Source organism: Mirounga leonina, unplaced genomic scaffold (assembly GCF_011800145.1).
Source record: "Mirounga leonina isolate KUSES-001 unplaced genomic scaffold, KU_Mleo_1.0 Mir_115, whole genome shotgun sequence".
Classification (NCBI taxonomy): Eukaryota; Metazoa; Chordata; class Mammalia; order Carnivora; family Phocidae; genus Mirounga; species Mirounga leonina.
The window spans coordinates 97,339,586-97,357,377 of record NW_023270268.1 but is presented as its reverse complement, the minus strand read 5'-3'; the positions used below and the strand labels follow the sequence as shown (position 1 = coordinate 97,357,377).

The following is a 17,792-nucleotide window of genomic DNA, read 5'->3' as shown; positions in this document are numbered from 1 at the left end:
AATAGTAATAATAACTACAGGCCAATTTGTCTGATGAACATAGATGCAACAATCAGTAAGATACTAGCAAACCAAGGTCAACAATACATTGAAAAATTATTTACTACAATCAGGCAGGATTTATTCCAGGGGTGCAAGGGTGGTTCAATATTCACAAATCAATCAATGTCATATATCACATAACCAGAGAAAGAATGAAAACTATATAATCATTCTAATAGATGCAGAAAAAACATTTGACAAAATTCAACATCCATTCATGATTTAAAAAAAAAAAAGCCCCAACAAAGTAGGTTTAGAGAGAACATGCCTCAACATAATAAAGGCCTTATATGAAAAGCCCACAGCTAACATCATAACTAAATGGTGAAAAACTGACAGCTTTTCCTCTGAGGTTAGTAACAAGACAGAGATGTCCACTTTCACCACTTTTATTCAACATAATACTGGAAGTCTCAGCCACAGCAATCAGACAAGAAAAAGAAATAAAAGGCATCCATATTGGTAAGGAAGAAGTAAAACTGTCACTATTTGTACATGACAGGATACTATATATAGGAAAAATCATAAGGAGACCATCAAAAATCTACTAGAACTGGTAAATTAATTCTGCAAAGCTGCATGATACAAAATTAATATAAAGGAATTTGTTGCATTTCTATACACTAATAACAAAGTAGCAGAGAGAGAAACTAAGAAAACGATTTACAATTGCACCAACAAGAATAAAATACCTAGGAATAAACTTAACCAAGGAAGTGAAAGATCTGTACTCTGAAAGCTATAAAACATTGATGAACAAATTGAAGAAGACACAAATGAATGGAAAGATATTCCATGCTCATGGATTGGAAGGATTAATATTGTTAAAAATATCTATACTACCCAAATCAATCTACATATCTAATGCAATCCCTATCAAAATACCAACAGCATTTTTCACAGAACTACAACAAATAATTCTAAAACTTGTATGGAACTACTAAAGACCCCAAGTAGCCAAAGCATCTTAAGAAAAAAGAACAAAACTGGAGGTATCATAATCCCAGATTTCATGACATACTACAAAGCTGTAGTGAACAAAACAGTATGGTACTGGCACAAAAATAGACACACAGATCAATGGACAGAATTGAAAACCCAGAAATAAGCCCATGCTTATATGGTCAATTAATCTATAACAAAGAAGGCAGGAATATACAATGGGGGAAATATAGTCTCTTCAACAAATGGTGCTGGAAAAATTGGAAAGCTACATGCAAAGGAATGAAACTAGACCACTTTCTTATACCATACACAAAAATGAACTCAAAATGGATTAGAGACCTAAATGTGAGACCTAAAACCATAAAATTCCTAAAAGAAAACATAGGCAGTAATTTCTTTAACATCAACCATAGAAACATCTTTCTAGATAGGTCTCTTAAGGCAAGAGAAACAAAAGCAAAACTAAACTGTTGGGACTACACCAAAATAAAAACGTTTTGCACAACAAAGGAAATAATCAACAAAATCAAAAGGGAATCCAGTGAATTGGAGAAGATATTTGTAAATTATATATCCAAAAAGGAGTTAACATCCAAAATATATAAGGAACTTATACAACTCAACACCAAAAAAAATCCAATTAAAAAATAGTCAGAGGAACTGAATAGACATTTCCAAAGAAGACATACAAATGGCCAACAGACACATGAAAAGGTGCTCAATGTCACTAATCATCAGGGAAATGCAAATCAAAACTACAATGAGGTATCATCTTACACCTGTCAAATGGCTAGTATCAAAAAGACAAGAAAAAACAAGTGTTGGCAAGGATGTGGAAAAAAAGAAATCCTCATGCACTATTGGTGTGAATGTAAATTGGTGCAACCACTGTGGAAAATGGTATGGAGGTTCCACAAAAAATTAAAAATAGAATTACCATATGCTCCAACAATACCACTTATGGGTATTTATCTGAAGAAAACGAAAACACTAATTTGAAAATATATATACACCCACAGGTTTACTGCAGCATTATTTACAGTAGTCAAGATATGGAAGCAACCCAAATGTCCGTCCATAGATGAATGGATAAAGAAGAGGTGGTATATACATACAGTGAAATATTCATCCATAAAAAGGATAAGATCTTGCCATTTGTGATAACATGGATGGCCCTAGAGTATATTATGCCAAGTGAAATAACTCAGAGAAAGGCAAATACCATATGATTTCACTCATGTGGAATTTAAGAAACAAAACAAAGAGAAATAAAAAAAAAAAACAGACTCTTAAATACAGAGAATTGGTGGTTGCCAGAGGTAGGATGGGGGGTTGGGTAAAATAGACTGGGATTGAGAGGTACAAACCTCTAGTTAGAAAATAAATAAGTCACAGAGATGAAAAGTACAGCATAGGGAATATAGTCAATAAGATTGGAGTAATGTTGTTTAGTAACAGATGGTGACGACATTTATTGTGGTGAGCACTGAGAAATGTATAGATTTGTTGAGTCATTATATTGTATACCTGAAACTAATATAACACTGAATGTTATACTTCAAAAAAAAAGGCACTTCTCCAGGCAGTCTTATAAAACTTACCTGTATGATTACTACCTATGAACCAAGAACACTGTAACAAAATAGAGATGTTTTACATATTTAAGAATAAACCTTTAAAGGGGCGCCTGGGTGGTTCAGTTGTTAAGCGGCTGCCTTCAGCTCAGGTCATGATCCCAGGGTCCTGGAATCGAGCCCCACGTCAGGCTCCCTGCTCAGTGGGAAGCCTGCTTCTCTCTCTCCCACTCCCCCTGCTTGTGTTCCCTCTCTTGCTGTGTCTCTCTCTGTCAAATAAATAAATAAAATCTTAAAAAAAAAAAAAAGAATAAACCTTTAAAGCATTAATGTAAACTCAAAACCCAGCACCTATGTGAATGGGTTGACCTCTTTGAAGCATCTGGAAGACTGAGAATTAAGCTTAAAAGAACAAACCTAAGCCAGCCTGATGACTGTTAGGTTCACCTCTTTGAGGAGCCCTCTTTACACACCACACTTTCTTTTTAGGTTTCCAAATACCCCACATACCTAAACAATGGCCACAGGGAAGGGGAATATATGCTATTTCCAAAAAAAAACTTGATACTTTAGTGATTTTTAATTTCGCCATGACAGTAATGACCATTTATTGACTGTGACCTTCACATTAACTTTATGAAGTAGACCAGATAGGTCTTATTGTTAATTGGTATTAATACCCCTTTTACAGATAATATAACCGAGGCTTAGGGAGATTTACATGACCAGCAAAGTTTACATGGCTATTAAGTGGCAGAGATGGGAACAGAATTCTTCTCTGACTTGTAGAATAGTGTGCTCTACATTATTTTATGCTGTTTTAATAAGATGGATTTCAGTGTAATGTAGTTCAAGACATCATACCTGTCCATCATCTCTAGCTAGATTATGAAATTTCAGATTGGATGACTAGAAAATTGTAGTCAAAAAAGCGTTTCTCTATGATGATGGATGGAACATGATAAATGAAACAAGAATTACCTTAGATGAACAGTTAGAAAAATAATCTAAACGGTCACTAAGAAAATGTTCAAAATGTCTGCTTAAACAGAAAGGCATAGCTATGAGCTATGAAAATTTATATATGGATATGATTTGCTATAATAGGATCCTTTGTACTGCTGGTGTGTCCTGCATCTTTGGTGAAATTGAAAAAGACTCTTTCATCAAGATACTTTACTTCCATTTGCCAGAAAAATATAAAATATTCTAATATATTATATCTATGATATGATTGGCACTCTTTTCAATGTGATGTCTTGTAATGTGCAAACTACATGGCCATAGTAGGTGACCATGTACCCAATTCTCAAAATGGTGGCTCAGATACCCTCTGAGTCTCTATGTGTGAAAAGTCACTTGTCCGTCAAATTAAGGAATTACTATGACAGGGAGAGGAGATTTTAGTAAGAAAATGGGGATGAGAAATCAGGATAATTGGCAGCAGTTTGGCAGAATGCAGATAAATTTTTTTTAAAGGAATATGTTATTGGTTATTATTGAGACACCTACAAAATTTTTAAGTCATAAAAAAAGAAAAAGGCTAAACAATGGCCGGCCTTTTCCCTAAGTCTTTGGCAATCCACAGCAGCCAAAAATTATATCCAACAAGGACATGTTTGAATTTCAGAAATTCAAAGTCTATAAAATATAGCCATGAGCTTATCATGAGTTCAGTTTCACCCATGAAACGTATTTAGCCAAGTAATTAACTTGAAGGCTGGTTCTGCCATATTAGCTAAATAATCATGGACAAATCTTTTGTCCTCTGTGGGCCTCAGTTTCCTCACTTGTAAAAAGGAGGCATTGTAAAAAATCATAAAGATCTTTTCCACTTCTTAATTTCTATAACCATATATCCTTATAGACCATCTAGTGAAATGTGTGATTGCAGCAGAATTCCATTAAAAACTCAGGGTGCCTCTCATTGTCATGAAAGCTGTGGGTAAGTACCATGGAGTCTAGGTGTCCCAGTTCCTCCTCCTTCTTGGCAGCATTTACTCTCATGTGCTCAGGTATCTTATAGTCTGAGGCTGTCTTCAGATTGAAGTCTCCCATATACAACTGGGCCTCCTTGATGGCTTGAACATCTTTGGGATCTTCAAAGTCATCCTGAGGTTTACTCTTGTACCTATCAGAAAAATAGAGAACCCAGCCACAAATGTAACAATAAACTTTAGTTTGTCTACTATATGTATATAATCAAATTCAGTCATAAAGCAAACGTAGAATTCTGAATCTGTAGTACTACTTTTATCTGCAGAGCCCCAGCATTTTTTTTAAGTTAACGACTACAGACCTTCCTCAACTTATAATGGGGTTATGTACCAATAAACCCATAGTTGAAAATATTATAAATCACATGCATTCAGTACACCTAACTTACCTAACATTATAGTTTAGCCTAGCTCACCTTAAACATACTCAGAACACTTATGTTAGCCTATAGTTGGGAAAAATTAATACAAAGCCCATTTCACAAAAAGTGTTGAAAATCTCATGTAATTTACTGACTACTGTACTGAAAGTAAAAAAACAGAATGGTTGTAAGTGTATTGATAGTTTATCCCCAACACCATGTAGCTGACTTGGAGCTGTGGTTCACTGCTTCTGCGCAGTATCATGAGAAGGTATCATACTGCATATATCACTAGCCTGGGAAAAGATCAAAATTCAAAGTACAGTTTCTACTGAATGCATATCACTTTCACACTATTGTAAAACCAAAAAAATCAAGTCAAACCACCTTAAGTTGGGGACCCTCTGTATTTTTACAGCACCTCAAGCAAAGTCATAATGAAATAAATAAAACCCAATTACCAGATGGTGCTGAAATAATCTGAATCATTTTTAGGCTTCTCTTCATTTCTAAGTGATTTATATCAAGATGGTTATTTATTCCTTCAACAGACATTAAGCCACAGAGACAGAGTAGGTGTATGTTAATCAGTAGAAATTTAATTTACCTTTTTTTTTAATAATGTAAGTGATAGTCATGAAATTTTCAAAAAAAGGCATCTAGTTAAAAATGATCATAATGAGCATATGTATTTGCCTCCTGCTCTCTCCCCAAATTCCATGGAAATGATGGTGTGGAGGTATTAAAGGGAATAAATCGGGAAGGCTGAGAATAAGATAGAAAGCCATGAGCAAACCAGTGATAGCAAATTTAAAGGATAAATCAAAGTAGAGAAAACTGTGGCCCAGAATATCCCCAGGGAAGGCTATAAAAAAGATTGAACATGATCTTATCAGTAGAGGTCCTAGGGTGCTCCAAGCACAGATATCAAAAGACCCAACTACCTAATTCTGTAAAGTGAAGCCTGTCAGTGAACATGAACATGTACACAGAGCTTGCAGTCAGCCCTTTAGGAAAACAAACACATACAAAAGCAGAGGAAACACATGTTATCTAATGTATTGATAATTGCTCCTTTGTGTAAGATAGCACTAAAAGGAAGGATTAATAGTTTAAAAAGGAAAGGAAGTGAAGAAAAGAGAGAGAGGAAGGAAAGAAAGAAAAAGGAAGGGAGGAAGGGAGGTAAGGGAAGAAGAATGAATGAAAGGAGGAAAGAAGGGAGGGAGGGATGAGGAAGGGAGGGAAGACAGAAAGAGAGAAAGAAAGGAAAGAAGGAACGAAAGAAAGAGCAAGCAGATACTTCAGCTCTGGCCATGTGAGGAAAACAAGGCCCATAATTATCCTCATGCTATAAATAACTAGAAAACTGAGCAAAAAAAATATGAAACTATGTTCAGACATTGAATAACAGGCAGCACAGGACTATAATTCATGTGAGAAGTGAAAAAAAATAATTCTTACTCTCTCTATTTCTGCATGGAGTAAAGTATCAGACTGTGGAATAGTGTTGAAATCCAAAATATTATTCCAGTAATCTCAATGATTAAGGTTATAAAGATGAGAGTTCAGAGAAGCCAGAGTGGTTAGAATTGAGAGGAAAAAAATATCAGAGCTACACACAAAACAATGTCTTCAGAAATTTACATAGGGCTCTCTTGAGTTTTTGACCACGTATTAACCTATACATGTAAAACATCATGAAGATAAGTAAAGAACATCTGGGGGAAATACAATTACTAGGAAGCTGTAAAACAAGTAATTCTCATAGTTTACACATGGCTTGAAATCACTCATGAGTTCGTCAGCTGGAGAGACCTTGTTAAAGGTAGGGAACATTCAGTAGAAACACTTAAAGAGTCATGCCTTCAAAGTAGGAAAAACAAAAGATCTGGACATCATCAATCATCCAGTCCTCACTGACATTTATAGAAAACTACACCAAAGAACACAAGAAAACACATTCTTTTTCAAGCACACATTGAATTTTCATGAAGACAGACTGTATGCAGGCCCATACAACTCCCAATAAATTTATAAGAATTTAAACCATGCAAACTATTGGGAAATTAAATAGCATACTTAAAAATAAACTATGGGGCATCTGGGTGGTTCAGTTGGTTAAGCCTCTGACTCTTGATTTTGGCTCAGGTCATGATCTCATGGTTATGTTATCAAGCCCTGCATCCAGCTCTGCACTCAGCACTTAATCTGCTTGAGATTCTCTCTCTCCCTCTCCCTCTGCCCCTCCCCCTGCTCTCTCCCTTTCTCTAAAATAAATAAATAAAATCTTTTAAAAAATAAATCATAATCAACAAGAAATCACAAGGGATATTAGAAAATATTTTGGACAGGGGCTCCTGGGTGGTGCAGTTGGTTAAGCATCTGCCTTCGGCTTCGGTCATGATCCCAGGGTCCTGGAATCGAGCCCCATGTCAGGCTCCCTGCTCAGTGGGAAGCCTGCTTCTCCTTCTCCCCCTGGCTTGTGCTCTTTCTCTCTCTCTCTCTCACTTGCTCTTGCTCATTCCCTTTCTCTCTCAAATAAAAAAAATCTTTAAAAAATATATTTTGGACAAAATGATGCTGAAAATATATCAGAACTTGTGAAATGAAGCTCAGTGTTTCATTTATACTTTAAATTTATACTTAAATTTATACTTTAAATGCTTATAATTAAAAAAGTATAAAATCAAAGCTTACAGCTTAAACTTAAAACTTAAACAGCGAAAAAGAATTAACTAATCCCAAATTAATAAGAATAAAGGAAATGATAGAGAACAGAAATATCAATGACACAGAAAGCTGACAAGCAATATTTCTAAAAATCTATGACCAAAAGTTAGTTCCTTGAAAAGATCAATAAAATTGATAAGTCTTTTGCTGGAATGATCAAGAAAAAGAGAAAAGATACAAATTAATGATATCAAAAATAAAACAAGGGACAATGCAACAGATACTACAGAAATTTAAGTAATAAGGCAATAGTACGAACTATTTTATGCCAATAAATTTGATAACCAGATAAAATGCACAAATTCCTTGAAAGATACAAATTACCAAAACTGATCCAAGAGGAAATATAGAATCTGAATAACACTATAACTATGAAAAATTGGAATTTGTATTTATAACCTCTCAATATTCCATGTCCATTTGGCTCATTGATAAATTCTATCAAATATTTAAGAAATAGGTAATATGAAGCCTCCAATCTTTCAGAAAATAGAAGAGAAAGGAAAACTTCTCATCTCATTTTATTCAACTAGTCTTACCCTGATAACAAACCAGAAAAGATATTATATAACAATAAAACTAGAGACCAATAGTCTTTATTTAAAAAGATACAAAAGTCCATAACAAAATGCCAGCAAATCAAATCCAGCAATATATATTTTTGGAAAATGTCAAAAGCCTATTTTTCCAGTTTATTGAGATATGATTGCATGTAATATTGTATCAGTTTAGGGTGTACAACATAATGATTTCATACATGTATCTATTGCAAAATGTTTGCTACAATAAGTTTAGTTAACATCCATCCACATAGTTATAATTTTTTTTCTTGTGATGAGAATTTTTAAGAGTTACCCTCTTAGCAACTTTCAAATACACAATACAGTACTGTTAACTAGTTATATTGTATATTACCTCTCCAGAACTTATTTATCTTATAAATAGAAGTTTGTACCATTTGATCACCTTCCTCCCCAACTCCCCACCTCTAGCAATCATCAATATGTTCTGTTTCAATGAGTTCAGGGTTTTTAGATTCCACATATAAGGAAAATCATATAGTATTTATTCTTCTCTGACTTATTTTACTTAGTATAATGCCCTCAAAGTCCACTGGTATTGTTGCAAATGGCAGAATTTCTCTTTTTTAAGGCTGAAAAATATTCCAGTGTATGTATGTATCATAACTTCTTTATCCATTTGACCATTAATGGAGACTTAGGTTGTTTCCATGTCTCAACTATTGTTATTAATGCTGCAGTAAACACAGGAGTGCAGACATCTCTTCAAAGACCATTTTAGTTTTCTTTGTCTATATACCCAGAAGTGGGATTGCTAGACCATATGGTAATCTAATTTTTTTTTTAAAGATTTTATTTATTTATTTGAGAGAGAGAGAATGAGAGACAGAGAGCATGAGAGGGAGGAGGGTCAGAGGGAGAAGCAGACTCCCTGCCGAGCAGGGAGCCCGATGCGGGACTCGATCCCGGGACTCCAGGATCATGACCTGAGCCGAAGGCAGTCGCCCAACCAACTGAGCCACCCAGGCGCCCCTGGTAATCTTATTTTTAAATTTCTGAGGAACCTCCATACTGTTTTCCATAGTGGCTGCACTAGTTTATGTTCCCATCAATAGTACAGAAAGTTCCCTTTTTCCCACATTTTGCCAATAGTTGTTATCTCTTGTCCTTTTGATGACAGGTATTCTAACAGGTGTGAGGTGATCTCATTGTAGTTTCGATTTGCATTTCCCTGATGATTAGTGATGTTCAGCACTGTTATCATGTACTTAATGGCCTTTTGTAGGTCTCCTTTGAAAAATGTCTATATACATTCTTCATCCACTTTTAAATCTGTTTGTTTTTTTGTTATTCAGTTGTAAAAGTTCTTTATGTATTTTGGATATTAACCCCTTATCAGATATATGATTGTGAATACATTCCCTAAGTTGCCCTTTCATTTTTTTGATAGTTGCCTTTACTGTACATAAGCTTTTTAGTTTGCTATAGTCCCACTTATTTATTTTTGTTTTTGTTGCCTTTGCTTTTGGTGTCAAAAATGTGTGTAAAAAATCATTGCCAAGACCAATGTTGAGGGACTTACCACCTATGTTTTCTTCTAGGAGTTTTATGGGTTCAAGTCTTACATTCAAGTCTTTAATTCATTTTGCATTAATTTTCATGTATGGTGTGAGATCCTGGTCCAGCGTCATTCCTTTGCATGTGGCAGTTTAGTTTTCCCAACACCATTTATTGGAGAGACTGTCCTTTCCCCAATATATAGTCTTGGCTCCTTTGTCATAAATTGACCATATATGCATGGACCATTTATTTCTGGTCTATTCTATTTCATTAATTGGGTCTCTGTTTTTATGCCAATGCCATATTGTTTTCATTGCTACAGCTTTGTAACATAGTTTGAAGTCAGAGAGTATATTTTTATATTTATTTTTATTTATTTTTCCTTCTCAATATGGCTTTGGCTATTCAGGATCTTTTATGGTTCCATGCAATTTTTAGGATTGCTTTTACTATTTCTGTGGGATTTTGACAGGGACTGCATTGAGTCTATAGATTCCTTTGGATAGTACAGATATCTTAACAATATTAAGTTTTCTAACCCATGCATGAAATGTCTATTTATTTATGTCTTCAATTTCCTTCATCAATGTCTTATTGTTTCCACTGTACAGATATTTCATATCCTTGGTTAAATTTATTCCTAAGTATTTTATTCCTTTTGATGCAATTATAAATGGGTTTTCCTAATTTCTCTGATAGTTTATTGTTAATATATAAAAACAACTGATTTTTGTATATTTATTGTATCTTGCCATTTACTGAATTCATTTATTAGTTTTAATGGTATTTTGACAGTCTTTAGGATTTTCTATATATAATATGTCATCTGCAAATAGACAGATGTACTTCCTTCCCAATCTAGATTCTTTTTTTTCCTTGCCTAACTGTTCTAGCTAAGACTTCTACTACTATGTTGACAAGTAGCAAGAGTGAACATCCTTGTTCCTGATTTCAGAGGGAAAGCTTTCAGCTTTTCATCATTGAGAATGATGTTAGCTGTCAGCTTGTCATATGTGGCCTTTATTATGTTGAGGTATGTTCCTACTATGTCCACTTTGGTGAGAATTTTGTCATGAGTAGATGTTGAATTTTGTCAAATGCCTTTCTTGCATTTCTTGAGATGATCATGTGATTTTTGATGGCTTGCACAATCGCAAAGGTCTGAAAGACAACTGAGTTCAGGCCAAGCTGATATAGTTTAAGATGGCAACATAAGACCTTGAACTCCTCTCTTCCACAGACACACTAAACCTACACCTATTTATAAAGCAATTTCTTCCAAAGAATAACTGAGGGCTGACTTAACAGCTTCAAAAGATAGACCACACAGAGAACAGCAAGAGAGATGAAGACACGGTAACAAAGGGAACCACCACTCTAATGCTGTGAAACTACAGTAGGAAGTATAGGACTGAGGGACCGTGAGCAGATCAGTTGAAAGCTGCAGCTTAAAAGGGCATCTGGAGAGAGTAGTTAAGATGGAGGAGTAGTAGGAGCACCCTGGGATCACCTCATCCCTCGAGCACAGCTAGATTAACATCAAATCATTTGGAACACCTAGGAAATCAATGTAAGGATTGGGAGAATGATCTGCATGGTCAGAGGGAGAGAATGTGGCAAGTATGAGGCACATAGACTTGAATTGGGGAGAGAAAAGCCATGGTGCTTCAGTGGGCAGGGAGCCCTTTCTGCAGAAAGAATAGAGAGAAAAAGAGAGGGAGAGAGAGTACCACATTAGGTTTGCACAAGAAAACACCTCCCCAAAACCACTGACTGGGGAGCTGAAAGGAACTGAGCATTGCAAATTTCTGCAAGCAGTGTGTGTAGCTCAAATTCTGAGGTTTTGAAAGTGAGTGACTTTCACTGGAGTCAAGCCATGGTAGGTGCTTCTAAGGAAAAGAACAGTTCAGGTCTGGGAGCGGAAAGCATGGTATAGGGATCCTGTGGGTAACACTGGGAGAAAATGATCCCCTTCCTGGAGTACATTTGGAAGAGGGTATATTGCCTCCCCAAGGACAAAAGACCCTGCAGGCACCATCAAGCAGCTTTTCATCTGCAGGGGACAGAGGTGCACACAAAAGACAGATAACCTGATCACAGCTTTTCACTGTGCTTCACCATAGACTCTGGGCACCTGTGCAGGTGTGTGACTGTTTTCCTGTGATGAAACAGCACTAGACATGGCGAGGCTCTCTCCTGGATGAGGGGAGCAGGTCCACACCATGCCAGGTCATTTAAGATTTGGAGTTCTGAATCCCAGCTGCACTCCAGAGATAAAAGGCAAGAAAGCTGCGGTGCCAGGCATAACAAGAGCCCCAAGCACAGATGAGGGAGGGCAGGGATCTCACAAAAGCCTGGGACACAAAAGGGGAGACTGTTTACTCTTTTGTGAGAACTTCTTGAACAGCAACAGGTGCAAGATCCCCTGTCCTGGGAGGAGAGAGGGGGTGGCACCATTTTCTCCCTCGCCACCAATACGGTCAGACTTCAGTGAGAAACACAGCATTCCCAGTGGGGGTGGGAATCACTTATAACAAATTCTACCCCCCTGCGCCCTGCAAGTGCATAGTTACTAGGCAGGTCTGACTGTGAGGCAGAGCAGCAGACACTGCCCCAGAAGACCAACATAGGTACCCTACATGCACCAAGTCTACTGATCATGGAGTGTTCCAAAGTGTCAGCTTAAGTTCTGGTGGAAATAGGATGAGCCTTCTTTTTTCCCTTTTTTTTCCTCTTTGGAATCAGGCTTATAGTTTTTTGTTTGTTTCTTGTTTTTTCATTTCCTTTTCTCTTTTTGGATCAGGTGTCTCCCCTCACTCCGCCCCGGCTTTCTTTTTCTTTGGAATCAGGCTTATAGTTTCTTGTTTGTCAGTTTGGGTTTTTTGTTGTTGTTGTTACCTCTGTTCCTTTTCTTTTTCTCTCTTTTTTTCAGATCAGGGTTTGTTTGTTTGTTTGTTTGTTTGTTTGTTTGTTTTCTTTACCAGGCTTATTTTAAGAGACAAATCAAAGCACACCTAGTTAAAGGTCCAAACACTCCCCACTGTAAGCAAGGAGGAACTCTGCATAGGACTGAGCTGTGGGAAAGAGCAGCCAAAACACAACAGCAGAGTGCACACAGCATATACCAGAAACACTTACTGAAGTACCAGGCCCTGGGCAGTGTATGACCCCTTCTTAATATACCATTACTCTCAGTAACAGGAAACATACAAAATGACAAGACAGAAGAATTCTCCCCAAAAGAAAGATGAAGAAGAAATCACAGCCAGGGATTTTCTCAAAACAGATATAAGCAATATATCTGAACAAGAATTTAGAACAGCAATCATAAGAATACGGCTGGGCTTGAAAGAAGCATAGAAGACACCAGAGAAACCCTTCCTGCAGTGATAAAAGACCTAAACGCTAGTCAGGCCAAAATAAAAAATGCTATAACTGAGATAGAAAACCAACTGGATGTAATCACAGCAAGGATGGAAGAAGCAGAGGAATGGATATGCAATACAGAAGATAAAATTATGAAAAATAATGAAGCTGAAAATAAGAGGGAAAGAAAACTATTAGATCACGAAGGTAGATTTAGGGAACTCAGCGATTCCATAAAGTGCAATAATACCCAGATCATAGGAATTCCAGAAGAAGAAGAAGAGTAGGAAAAAGGGGCAGAAGGTTTATTTGAACAAATTATAGCTGAGAACTTCCCTAATCTGGGGGAAGGAAACAGGCATTCAAATCCAAGAGGCACAGAGAAGTCCCCTCACAACCAACAAAAACAGGTTAACATCTAGACATATCATAGTGAAACTTGCAAAATACAAAGATAAAGAGAATTCTGAAAGCAGCTAGGGAGAAAAGGTCCTCAACCTACAAGGGTAGACACACAAAGTTAGCAGCAGACCTGTCTACAGAAACCTGGAAGGCCAGAAAGTACTGGCATGATATATTCAACGTGCTAAATGGGAAAAATGTGCAGCCAGGAATACTTTATCCAGTAAAGCTGTCATTCAGAATAGGAGAGATAAAAGAGTTTCCAAGACAAGTAAAAACTAAAGGAGTTCATGAACACTAAATCAGCTCTGCAAGAAATGTTAAAGGGGACCCTTTGAGTGGGAAAGAGACCAAAAGCCACAAAGACTAGAAAGGAACAGAGACAGTCTACAGGAATAGTGACTTTACAGGTAAACAATGGCACTACATTTATATCTATCAATATTTACTCTGAATGTAAATGGACTAAATGCTCTAATCAAAACACATATGGTATCATAATGGATAAAAAAAAAAAAGACCCATTGATATGCTGCTTATGGATAAAAAAAAAAAAGACCCATTGATATCCTGCTTACAAGACTTACAAGAGACTCATTTTAGACCCAAGACACCTCCAGATTGAAAGTGAGGGGGTGGAGAACCATTTATCATGCTAGTAGACATCAAAAGAAAGCTGGAGTAGCCATATTTATATCAGATAAACTAGATTTTAAACCAAAGACTGTAAGAGATGACCAAGGGCACCATCTCATAATAAACAAGATCTAACAATTGTAAATATTTATGTCCCCAACTTGGGAGCAGCCAAATATATAAATCAATTAATAACAAACTTAAAGAAACTCATTAATAATAACACAATAATAGTAGGGGACTTTAACACCCCACTCACAACAATGAACAAATCATCTAAACAGAAGATCAACAAGGAAACGATGGCTTTGAATGTCACACTGGACCAGATGGACTTAAAAGATATATTCAGAACATTTCATCCTAAAGCAGAATATACATTCTTTTCAAGTGCACATGGAACAGTCTCCAGAAGAGATCACATACTGGGCCACAGATCAGGTTTCAACTAGTACAAAATGACTGAGATCATACCATGCATATTTTCAGACTACAACACTATGAAAATGAAGTCAATCACAAGAAAAAAATTGGAAAGACCTCAAATACATGGAAATTAAACAACATCCTACTAAAGAATGAATGGGTTAACTAGGATATTAAAGAAGAAATTTTTAAAAATACATGGAAGCAAATGAAAATGAAAACACAACAGTCCAAAACCTATGGGATACAGCAAAGGCGGTCATGAGAGGGAAGTATATAGCAATACAGGCCTTCCTCAAGAAGAAAAGTCTCAAATACACAATCTAACCTTACATCTAAAGGAGCTACCCTACAACCCAGCAATTGCACTACTGGGTATTTACCCCAAAAATACAAATGCAGTGATCTGAAGGGACATCTGCACCCCAATGTTTATAGCAGCAATGTCCACCATAGCCAAACTATGGAAAGAGCCCAGCTGTCCATCTACAGATGAATGGATAAAGAAGATGTGGTATATACATGTTTTATATATTCATACATATGAACATATATATGACATATTCATATATATTCATATATATGATGGAATATTACGCAGCCATCAAAAAAATAAAATCTTGCCATTTGCAACAATGTGGATGAAACTAGAGGGTATTATGCTAAACAAAATAAGTCACTCAGAGAAAGACAATTATCATATGATCTCACTCATATGTGGAATTTAAGAAACAAGGCAGAGGATCATAGGGGAAGAGAGGAAAAAAATGAAACAGGACAAAACCAGAGAGGGAGACAAATCATGAGAGACTCTTAATCATAGGAAACAAACTGAGGGTTGCTGGAGGGGAGGGGTGTGGGGAGATGGGGTAACTGGGTGATGGACATTGGGGAGGGTATGTGTTATAATGAGCACTGGGTATTATATAAGACTGATAAATCACAGACCCCATACCCCTGAAATAATATATGTTAATTAAGTGAATTTAAATTTTTAAAAAATCCAAAAAAACTTAATTTTTTAAAAAAAGACCCCAAATAGCCAAAGCAATCTTTTTTTTTTTTTAAAGATTTTATTTATTTGACAGAGAGAGACACAGCAAGAGAGGGAACACAAGCAGGGGGAGGGTCAGAAGGAGAAGCAGACTCCCTGCTGAGCAGGGAGCCCGATGCGGGGCTCGATCCCAGGACCCTGGGATCATGACCTGAGCCGAAGGCAGCCGCTTAACGACTGAGCCACCCAGGCGCCCCTAGGCAAAGCAATCTTGAAAACAAAAAAGCAAAGCTGGAGGCATCACAATTCCAGACTTCAAGTTACATTACAAAGCTTTAGTGATCAAGATAATATGGTATTGGCACAAAAACAGACACATAGATCAATGGAACAGAGTGGAAAACCCATAAATGAACCCATAACTACATGGTCAATTAATCTTCAACAAAGCAGGAAAGAATATCCAATGGAAAGAGTCTCTTTGACAAATGGTGTTGAGAAAACTGGACAGCAACATGCAAAAGAATGAAACATGACCACTTTCTTACACCATACACAAAAATAAATTCAAAATGGATGAAAGACCTAAATGTAAGACAGGAAACCATTAAAATGCTAGAGAAGAACACAGGCAATAATCTCTTTGACATCAGCTGTAGCAATTTCTTACTAGATAGGTCTCCTGAGACAAGGGGAACAAAAGCAAAAATAAACTATTGGGACTTCACCCAATAGTTCTGCACAGTGAAGGAAACAATCAACAAAACTAAAAGGCAACCAATGGAATGGGAGAAGATATTTGCAAATGACATATCTGATAAAGGGTTAGTATCCAAAATATATAAAGAACTTATACAACTCAACACCCAAAATATAAATAATCCAGTTTAAAAATGGGCAGAAGACATGAAGAGACATTTCTCCAAAGGAGACATACAGACAGCTAACAGACACATGAAAAGATGCTCCACGTCACTCATCATCAGGGAAATACAAATCAAAACTACAATGAGATACCACCTTACACCCATCAGAATGGCTAAAATCAACAACCTAACAATAGATGTTGGTGAGGATGCAGAAAAAGGGGAACCTTCTTACATTGTGGGTAGGAATGCAAACTGGTGCAGCCACTCTGGAAAACAGTATGGAGGTTTCTCAAAAGCTAAAAATAGAACTACCTATGACCAAGCAATTGCACTACTATGTATTTATCCAAAGGATACAAAAATGCTGATGCACTCCAATGTTTATAGCAGCACTATCAACAATAGCCAAATTATGGAGAAAGAGCCCAAATGTCCATTGACTGATGAATTGATAAGGAAGAAGTGATTATCTATCTATCTATCTATCTATCTATCTATCTATCTATCTATCTATCTATACAATGGAATATTATTTAGCCATCAAAAAGAATGAAATCTTGCCATTTGCAATGACATGGATGGAGCTAGGGAGTATTATGCTAAGTGAAATAAGTCAGAAAAAGACAAATACTGTATAGTTTTTTTTTAAAGATTTTATTTATTTGTCAGAGAGAGAGCACAAGCAAGGGGAGCGGCAGGCAGAGGGAGAAGCAGCCTCCCCCACTGAGCAAGGAGCCCAGTGCGGGACTCGATCCCAGGACCATATGGTCATGACCTGAGCTAAAGGCAGACACTTGACTGACTGAGACACCCAGATGTCCCAGATAGTTTTGTTTTTATCTAATGTCTTTACAAAAAATAAAATATGGCAGCAACCTAAGTGTCCATCCATATATGATGGATTAAGGAGATGTGGCATATATATAATGGAATGTTACTCAGCCATAAAAATGAGATCTTGCCATTTCCAACAACATGGATGGACCTACAGGGTATTATGCTAAATGAAATAAGTCAGACAGAGAAAGACAAATACAATATTATTTCACTTCTATGTGGAATCTAAAAAATAAATGTACAAACAAACAAAAAAAAGCAAAATTAGACCCATAAGCACAGAAAACAAACTATGGTTACCACAGCAGAGAGGGGTTGGGGAATGGGCAAAATGGGTGAAGGGGATTGGCAGGTACAGGTTTCCAGTTATGGAATGTATAAGCTACAGGGGTGAAAGGTACAGCATAGGGATATAGTCAATGGTATCGTAAGAACATTGTATGGGGACACATGGTAGCTACACTTATGAGCATTGCATAATGTATAGAGTTGTCAAATTACTATGTTGTACACCTGAAATTAATGTAACAT

The 17,792-nt window shown here is 36.6% G+C and overlaps 1 protein-coding gene across 1 annotated transcript in view; it reads right to left on the bottom strand.

Moving 5' to 3' along the window:
* Positions 1–17,792, bottom strand: part of CFAP44 (cilia and flagella associated protein 44) — a 139,023-nt gene that overhangs the window by 31,469 nt on the left and 89,762 nt on the right. Inside the window, exon 25 of the mRNA XM_035000156.1 lies at positions 4,515–4,692. Within this exon, the coding sequence (XP_034856047.1) occupies positions 4,515–4,692 (178 nt within the window). The remainder of the gene's footprint in view (positions 1–4,514; positions 4,693–17,792) is intronic.